The sequence below is a fragment of the Cyprinus carpio genome, chromosome B13, assembly GCF_018340385.1.
Source record: "Cyprinus carpio isolate SPL01 chromosome B13, ASM1834038v1, whole genome shotgun sequence".
Lineage (NCBI taxonomy): Eukaryota > Metazoa > Chordata > Actinopteri > Cypriniformes > Cyprinidae > Cyprinus > Cyprinus carpio.
The window spans coordinates 21,104,123-21,114,074 of record NC_056609.1 but is presented as its reverse complement, the minus strand read 5'-3'; the positions used below and the strand labels follow the sequence as shown (position 1 = coordinate 21,114,074).

At 33.9% G+C, this 9,952-nt stretch overlaps 1 protein-coding gene across 5 annotated transcripts in view; it reads left to right on the top strand.

Annotated features, from left to right (window-relative positions):
* The window catches only part of LOC109088339 (synaptotagmin-14-like), a 37,960-nt gene extending 34,725 nt beyond the window's left edge, over positions 1 to 3,235 (top strand). For all 5 annotated transcript variants that reach the window (XM_042737263.1, XM_042737262.1, XM_042737260.1 and 2 more), the window contains one exon: positions 2,173 to 3,235. In XM_042737263.1, the coding sequence (XP_042593197.1) occupies positions 2,173 to 2,486 (314 nt within the window). In that variant the 3' untranslated portion in view covers positions 2,487 to 3,235. The remainder of the gene's footprint in view (positions 1 to 2,172) is intronic.
* The last annotated feature ends 6,717 nt before the right edge of the window (positions 3,236 to 9,952 follow it).

Here is a 9,952-nt window from a genome sequence, read left to right as displayed (position 1 = left end):
CAACAATTATGTAAATAGTTTGTGATCTTTCTATCTTGCTTCATTAAAATGATTTTTTTAATGAAATCTAAATTAGTCTTTAACATGGTACTGTATATACACACACACAAAATTGGCTGCAAACTGCAAAAAGGAAAATGCTGCTGTACATATATACAGTAGATTTATGTAATCCTAGTGCAAAAATATGAAAGTAATTGTCTATAAATAACTTTAGCAATTCAAATGACCAGGATTTTAGGCAATGGGACATAGTGTAGACTACTAGAAGTTGATTTCTATGGCTGTGATGGAAGTTTTCAGATTTCTGAATAACTGCATCACAGAGTCTAATCAGCCCTCTTAACCGTTAATGAGATCCTTTCACATTCAGCTTGAGGAGCTGGAGATGATTTCCTCAGTGTCAGTCAGGTATGAGTCTGTGTTCCCATCTCTGAAATCAGCGCTTCTTTAGCTCAGCTCTTCTATTAGTTGGAAAAATAGAGGAGAGTGAAACATTTTCTTGAAAACGCAGCAGGATAACTCCACAGGAAGCCGGCACTCGATGACTCGTGGAACAGAAGCGTCACCCTGACACAAAGACACAGAGAATACCAACGTCTGTTGTATTGTAGTGTATTCAGGCAGGCCAGCAGAAAGCACGCTCAGAGGAGTTCAACTGCGCTCTGAATTTATCCCGGTGAAAGGCATCGAGCTACTGCAGAGTCTGCTCTGAATGCATCTGTAGAGTCGCAGTTCAAAAGGTTCTGAAAGGAGAAGACAGGGGAGTGATGCGGGACTCAATTATTAATCAGTGAGCATTGATTCGTGCTAAGCATTAATGCAAAAAAGAAACTGAATGGCCCATTTTCAGCCAATAAATTTCATCCTGTATTAATGAATGGAATAATCAATTGCTTGAGAGATTGAAGCGTTGCCATGCTGGAAATGTAGTGTTGAAAACCTCCATGCTGGCAGAGGAACTGTACCACAATGTTATATCCTGTTACTTAATTTAACGTCCCAACTTCCGAACCTACAATTTTTGTAATAGTATTATCTTTTTCTAATTTATTTCTCCCAGCTCAAAACCTATTATTATACTGTATTTTTGATTTTCCATTTTTCAAATGTGAATTTTTTTTTTAAACAAGATATATTTATTTTATATAACTGTTTCTTTATCTTGTCACTAATAGCTTTTTTCTTGTTTTTAAGAATAAATCTAACAAAACTCTGTGAGATTTAGCATGAACAAAATCCCAATCTGGTAAAAATAAATATATTATATTATATTATATTATATTATATTATATTATATTATATTATATTATATTATATTATATTATATTATATTATATTATATTATATTATTAGAATTAGAATATACAGTACTTTATTGTCCCATTTCTAGAAAATTTATCTTGTACAACCATAACATGGTACCAGTACATAACATTAAACTCACATACCACAGCATAACAACAATAAATTACACATAACCTAATATATTAAAAAGCTACAATATGCCAAACAAACCCCTCATTTTTGCAATTCTCTGTTATATAATTTAACAGCAGTTGGCACAAAATAATTTTTGTAGCGCTTTGATTTACTCATCAATATTCTCAATCGTCTCCCTGAAGGTAACATATTAAAATTCTCATATAAAATATGTGTATCATCAGCAACAATTTTCTTAGCTTGTCTTAAAACAGATACCTCATATAGTATATCTGAATAGGTTGTTTCGCTTCCCAACCTGCAATTTTAGAAGCAGTATGTACAAGTCGAGTAAGTTTCTATTTTTATTGGACAGTCAGATTTCCATACCATTCTGTAATACTATATCTTATCAAACTCTCAAAAACAGACTGATAGAACAGAAATAAAATCCTTTGATTAACCTTCACAAAATATATATATATATAACCTCTGCTGCAGTCTTTTATAATATTATATTATATTTCTATATTTATTTTCTTTCTTAATAATAGACTTTTTATATTGAAATTTATATGAACAAAAACATTAAATGACATGTTTACTGGAAAACAAAATCAAAATACTGATTAGGAAATTTTTGTAAAAAAGTGCTAAGGAAAGTCATTTCAAATTTCTAATGATCAAATCAAGTTTAGTCTTCTTGACTAATTTGATCCTAAATGTTCTCTGATTGACATCCTGTTTCAGACACGTATGTAAAGCTGACTCTACTGAACTCAATGGGTCAAGAGATGTCCAAGTGCAAGACGTCCATCTGCCGAGGCCAACCCAACCCCACCTACAAGGAGACCTTTGTGTTCCAAGTAGCTCTGTTCCAGCTCTCCGACGTCACACTCATCCTGTCGGTCTACAACAAGCGCAGCATGAAACGGAAGGAGATGATTGGCTGGATCTCTTTGGGGCTGAACAGCTCTGGGGAGGAGGAGCTGACACACTGGACACAGATGAAGGAATCGAAGGGACAACAGGTGTGTCGATGGCACAGTCTTTTGGAGTCCTAGAATGTCAACAAGTGATGGCAATGATGTGTGTAATGGCATGGGTGACAGAGAGCAGGTCATGCCCTTGAATGGCCCCAAGACAACAGAGCTGGCCCTCACTGCAGTGCATTATGAGAAACACGAGTAGTTCTGGGGATGTAATCTGCTCTCCTTCCCAATGCACTGTGGGAAACGAGTTAGAGAAAATGGTGAGAACAGGGTTAGACATGTCACACCGTTAATGGAGGAAAAACCATTGAGATTTATATAGATATTTATTTGTATATTTTTGACATCGTGTTTCTGTTTTGTTCAGCTTAAGATGGGGTTATAGCGTTTAAGGCACAGTAAGAGAGATGAGACAAGTTCAGATATCTTAGCTCAGATTATAACTGGTATCCTAAGATTACATTACTCAGACCTACCAAAATTGTACAGGGGAACAATTACTGTCCGGCTGACTAGATGCCATTCTGAGGCATTTTAATGGAAACTCCAAAACTCTTCTGTGTCAGCCGCGCAACAAGGATACGTTTTCTATGTATATTCACGCTTTGATTTGAAAGAAAACCGTGCATCCTGTGTCGCGTCTGACACAGAAGAGCGTAAGATGCCTGCTTACTGCTCAGATTCACCAAAATGGTACTACGCTGATGTGGAGTGACACAGAGGAGACAAATTGTTAAATAAAGTCATTATTTTTGTTTTATTCGCGTAAAAAAAGTATTCTCGTCGCTTCATAACGTTACGGTTGAACCACTGATGGCAGATGGAGTATTCTGACAATGCTTTTCATACTTTTCTGGATCTTGACAGTGTATTTTACTTGGCAGTCTATGGGACAGTCACAAGGCTCCCTGTTTTCATCCAAAATGTTAAATTGTGTTCCGAAGACGAACGAAGATTTAACTGGTTTGGAACGACATGGGGGTAAGTGATTAATGACAAAATTTTCATTTTGGGGTGGAGTATCCCTTTAACTTCACTTTTCTAGAAACACCTTAATATAATAATATATTTATAAATCTTTATAAATATTATAATATCTTTATAATAAAAGTATGAATTATTGTGTAAAAAATATAAAGTATATCAATTATTTGTTTACTTATACAATCATGATATGAAACACAAATTATAACATTTTTTTTTAATCTACTGGAAACCCTGTAAAACTGAAGCATTTCCTTATTTATTTTTTATTATATTATAGTTTAATATACATCATAGAAGAAATCCCTTAAATCCCATCAAATCTTTTAATGGAGTAATATAATGTCAATACAAAATTGGTGATAATCAAATTAAATAATATTGTCCAAAATATTTTATAGCACTTTTAATAAACTAATACCCTTATAATAAAAGTATGTAATTTATTATGTAAAAAATATAAATTATATAAATTATTTGTTGACAAATTCAATAATGATATTGAATGCATTAAAAACGTTTTAAAAATCTACTGTACATGGAAACCCTGTAAAACAGAACCATTTCCTTATTTATTTTTTATTTAGGCCTATTATATTTTAACTATACATTATAGAAAAAATCCCTTTAATACCTTCAAAATCATTTTAATAACGTGATATAACATCAATACAAAATTATACAATACTGACCTGACCATGCTATTTTCACAACTGTGTAAAGGCCTGTTCAAACCAAGAATGATAACTATAACAATAACTATAAAAACTATATTAGTGTCCGCACCAACAGACAATAACATAAGTTATGTTACTGCAATGATAAATAGGATTTAAAACACCATTCCTGATGAAGAACAATGAGCACATGCATCATCAGCTCTTACTTCGACTTTAGAGTCAAATCTGTGACTGTTCTGAATTGTGAGACCGTTACGAAACCGTTTTTTAATAGTTTTTAACATGGTGAAATGAAGGCTGCATTAAGTTGACAGATGTGTCTTTGCCATACTTTTACAAAAGACTGTTCCCTCTTATCTTTTGTATTGAATTTGCCATGCGATCCTGAATGTTCAAATTTAGTACCTGAGACTTAACACTTAGTACTGCAACTCTAGAGATGTAGAATGCCAGTGTTCTGGCTGAATGTCCTGTAGAGGACCAGTGATGAAACTGTGAGGATGTTTAGATTATGTGATGGGAAGGAGGCTTCTCAGCGCTTTTGCTCTGTCTTGATCTCTGTGCGGTCAACCTGTGTAATCTGTCTTGAACTAGTTTCTTTCCTTTCTTGAGCGATGGTCAAACTCACTCAGTGATTGTTATGTACTGTAAATGGCACATAGATTTTGCTGATCTATTTTTGTATCTATATATCTGAGAAAATGGTCTCACTTTCTTGGTAAATGTATGAAGCTCTGTGAGCAGTATGGAGTTGTAGACTTTGTTCTACTTTCACAGTTTAGTTGATATTTCGTACAGTTCTCGGTTTAAAAGAACAGATTTATTAGTGAATGTGTCATTCATTTGGTGTGCTGTTTCAAAATATGACAAGATAAATGTTCAAAAAAAAAAACACTTCTTCACCTTCTTGTCCCTGTTACAGTCTTGCAGGTTGATAGAAAAAAGTATGAGTGTGTGAGACAAGGGGAGTGTTTGTTCAGTGTGATGTTACATACTGTTATATGTATTCTTAGCTTTGCTAATGTCGTCATTTCAGGTGATGATACTGTATATGAATTTGTTTTACTCCCCTCCTTAAAAGAGAGAAAAGTCAGGTATGGCAAGTAGCTAGACTCTTTGAGCTGGTATGTTTTGTAAGACCAGAATTAAGCACATTTTTAGGGCACGTGGAGTCATGAAACACATCTTGTGAAAGAGTCTCAGACTGTGATGGTCCTCAGAGAGTCACAGCTGGACAATATCTCCCTTAAAGACCACGTCCCACGAAACGCACAGCTGGGCTAAGCTTTCCCTCTCACGCTGGGACTGAGAGATGTTCTCAGTTTCTTCTTGGCAAATGGAGTAAACAGTCTCGAAATTTTATTTTACCATTCTGTCAAATTTTAAGCCTGAGAAAATGCCACAGCTGTCAAAATTACAATGACATAATACAGCACAACGTTGAAATGTAGGATGTTAAATGCATTATGACTAGAAAACAGCTGTGTCACAAACTGACGCAGAGAGGCTGTTATGTCTTACTCGTGACAGTTTTATTAGGGGCTTGGTGCACTGTTGCCTCATGCAGATATGGCTTCCAAATGATTTTCCCACTATAAATGAGAATCTCATTGCAGCTACAGTAAATCAGTTAAATAGGTTGGTTCCATGGCTCTGCCAGCCTGCAGTCCCTCAGACTCAACTCTCCCAGTAGCTTCTGACCAGTCCATCTTTAAAGGGATAGTTCACCTTAGATATAACATTTAGTTGTCAGTTACTCTCATTTTGTTCTAACCCTGTATTATTTCATGAAACTCAAATTGAGATGTTAGGCAGAATGTCCAAGCTGCACTTTTCCACATAACGCATGCTCCAAGACTTCAAAGTCTTCTGAAATTATGATAGTTTGTATGGAACAGACCCAAATTCATTGTTCACTGATAAACAGAGCTCATCGTCTCTAAAAGTTTACTTTATGTTTTACAATGAACACCAGCACAAATGACATTTAAGGTTTCTGATAGAGGGGGAAGATGATTAGTGAATACTGGTTTAAATCATGGCCTGTACAACACACAAGCCTATTTTACACTACTTCAAAAAATTTGAATCAGTTAGATTTTTGTTTTTGAAAGAAGTCTCTTATGCTCATCAATGCGCCAATTATTTGAGCAAACAAATAGAATACAGTGAAAAAAAATTAAATTTGTGAATTAAAAAAAAATTAAATTGTGAAAAATTTTGCCATTTAAAATTGTGAAATATTTTGAAATATTTTTGCCATTTAAAATGAGATTTTAATATATTTTCAAATATATTTCTGAGATGGCAAACCTGAATTTTCAGCACGCACCAGTCACATAAACCTTCATAAATCATTTTAATATGCTGATTTGCTCCTCAAGAAACATTTATTATTATTATCAATGTTGAAAACAGTTTCAATGTTTTGTATTTTGCTGCTTAATGTTTTGTGGCTCATGATTTTTAAGTTTAAAAAAGAACAGCATTTAATTTAATTATATTTTTAGTAACAATGTAAAAATATTTGTTTTAACTTTTTATGTTTAATGCTACCCCAATATTTTGCAAAAATGTATGTCTTTAGAAGACTTGGAATATAGCACACATATAGAATAATAAATGGACTGCTTTTATCATGTTTAAGCTGTTTTTATTATTATTATTATTATTATTTAGCTTGGTCATATAAATCACCTACTTTCATAATTTACAAACTAATTGTATGTAACTTAAAAACAAAACAATTAATATGGTTTATAATATGGTAATATAAAATTTTATAATTCTAGCTTTAGAATTCTCAAACTACTTTAGCTCGAGCAGATTCTGCTGATCTGACTGAGGTGTCTTAAGGAGAGTCGTTTCTTTACAGCTTGACAGATGAAACAGCATTTTCTCTTATAATGTTTAATGTGTGTGAATGAGTCTTTCCAGTGCCTGATAAAAGCTCACAGCTGTCACAGCTCCTCTCCCATAAGATTTTTCCATGGCTCTGCAGTAGTCTGTATGTGAGAAGATGTAAGTATTTAGACAACAGACCCATGACGGCCATTTAAAGAACCCATCTTATTCTGAACTCAGTGACAGGGGTTCTGTTCAGTTTACAGAACCAATAAACACCAGCATAAAGACGTTTTAGGATTTACTGCACAAGAAGCATAGCACAAACTCGCCCTGTGCTCTCTGTGTCCCAACGTGATTCAGGTCTAACATGCCACTGACACCTTCAACTTTCACAAGGTGTGTTCCAACTAAACCAGTTTTAAACATTTTATACATGTTCTGAACATTGTGTATGTTTATAATATTTGCAATTCTTTTAATTTTGCTCTTTCAGTTTATTTCTAAAATGCTTTAAATGAATTGCCTATATACCCACCGATTCAGTCGGTGCCTTACTTTTCTCTGGAGAACGTTTTTATGATGTTTTTGAAATGTTGCAGCGATGTTGTGTCACCTTGTGTATTCATACTTCTGTATAACCGCTGTAATTTGATTTGTAAATGAAGTCTTACACACAATGATACATTAAAAAGAGGATGCATTTGTATGTGATTCCATTTTAAAAAGAAACACATCTGCTAACTGTCTTTGTCTGCCAGTTTTTATTCCAAGGAGTGTAAGATTGTCTTGAGGAAATTCGGGATTAGGTTTTAGTCTTGCTTATAATGTCTTATGAAATATGTTAGGGCCCAAAATTGAAGAAGAATTTCAGCTTTTATAATACTAACAATGCAATAAATATTTTATGCTCAGGTACGCTACACTGTAGTGTTATAAAATCAAAATAATCTTATATTTTAACAAGCAAAGGGGAAAAAATACAAATATAATTTTTGCTAGGTTTTTTTGGAACCTGGAGTTAGTTAGAGGGAAACTGAGCAAGAAAAAAGCATAAAGTTGAGCAAAAATCCAGTTGTCTATGACTAAATCCTCTCTGGTGATTTAAACATTAGTGCCAAAATTTCATCAGCTATAGATGATAATGATCTGTGGGGCTGAGTTTAGACAAACAGTGAAGTTTGATATTTATGAGGGCAACTTACCTTTTTATAAATTACATTTGCTATCATACCAGTCTTTCACATACTTCTTTCATATGCACTTTGGATGCTCATAAATATGAAGATGTCACTACCGGAGTGTGTGTCTGCGTGGGGGGAGTGTAAGTATTTTGAAGGGCCCCATAAACTTTCAGTTTTATCCTGAGGAAAGAGAGTTCTTCAAAGTGCTTAAACATGCAGCACGCTCCGTGCAAGTCAATATTTATTCCTCGCTGCTTGGCTGGAGTGAATAAAGAGAGAGGCAGAATTGAACTCTGTGCCCTTACTATTATAATGTAGCAGCAACCAAATGCTGTCAGATCAAGAGCTCTAGATGATGAATAGACATCAAAACGAGGGTATGTATTGAGATCAGCCTACTGCTGAAAAAAGCTGGAATAAATACTACCTAAACACCGAATTGTAGCCACAGATGGCACTATTGTTGATATAATTTTTAAGTTTTTCCTAAATGGCATATTTGAAGTTAAAGAATTATTTGTAAAATGCACAAACCTAGATGTAAACAAAAATGGTGGCATAACCCACAAAAACAAAATGTAACATAATTGTATCATGGGTAAATCAGAAAATAAAATATATTAATATCGCCTGTTTCAATGTAATGCTGAAGTCTAGAAACATCCAAGATTTTATTTTCTTTTTCCATATTGGACGGTGCTGCTTATTACAAACGATTTACCTTTAATGGACTAAAGGACTGAGAGAACGAGGGAGAGAGAAGTGCTGGTACAGTAAACCACAATGCATGGTTTCCATTTATTTTAAAGATGCTGTTTCTCTCTGAAGCCCCCAGTCACCTGGAAAAGTACTTCAAAGGGCTGCTTTTCACACAAGAAAACTACAGACTCTGGCACAGGAGTGGATGTCTGCTTCTAACTAGAAACAGGGTGTGTTTTTTGGAACCTGGAGTTAGTTAGAGGGAAACTGAGCAAGAAAAAAGCCTTTGTGTGTGTGTGTGTGTGTGTGTGTGTGTGTGTGTGTGTGTGTGTGTGTGTGTGTGTGTGTGTGTGTGTGTGTGTGTGTGTGTGTGTGTGTGTGTGTGTGTGTGTGTGTGTGTGTGTGTGTGTGTGTGTGTGTGTGTGGGTGGGTGTATGGGTGGGTGTATGGGTGGGTGTGTGTGTGCATGCACGCACGCTTGTTCTTGTGAGGGCCACATTTCTAAAATGTCCTCAGACGGTCATTTGTATTAGAAAAGAAAAAGAAAAAGAAAATTATACATGGGAAATCTAAAAATTCACACAAAGTAAATTACAAAAAGTTATTATTAAATTAAAATCTAAATTTGCTAAACTTTTCAAAATAGTTGTAATGATGGTCATCTGTAATTATTTAATAATAATAATAATAAAAACAAACAAATAAAAAATATTTTAAAATTATTCTAATTATATTAATATTAAAATTAAACTGAAATAGCAAATGGAAGTTTAAAAAAATATGCAATAATAAAAAATTATTTGAAATATTTTAAAATATTAAAATGACCTTTTATTTGATAATTTATTTGATATTTATATTTTTTAAATAAAATATATACAATGACAACAACAACAAAAAAACTAGTTGGTCTATAGGCCTAAAGGGATTATTGTGGTTTGATTAGCAGATAATTTTTCTGAAAATGTCCTTAAAAACAGACTTATGATCTTTAGCTGTTGAAAAAGTAGCTGGGCAAAATACAATCTAAAAATCAAAACCGAACAAAACTAATCTGTAAAATGAAGAAAAAAAGAGGTCTGTTCTAGAGGTCTTTAAAATAGGTTTACATGTTTGTGCGCGTGAGAGTACAGAAAGTAATGGAGGG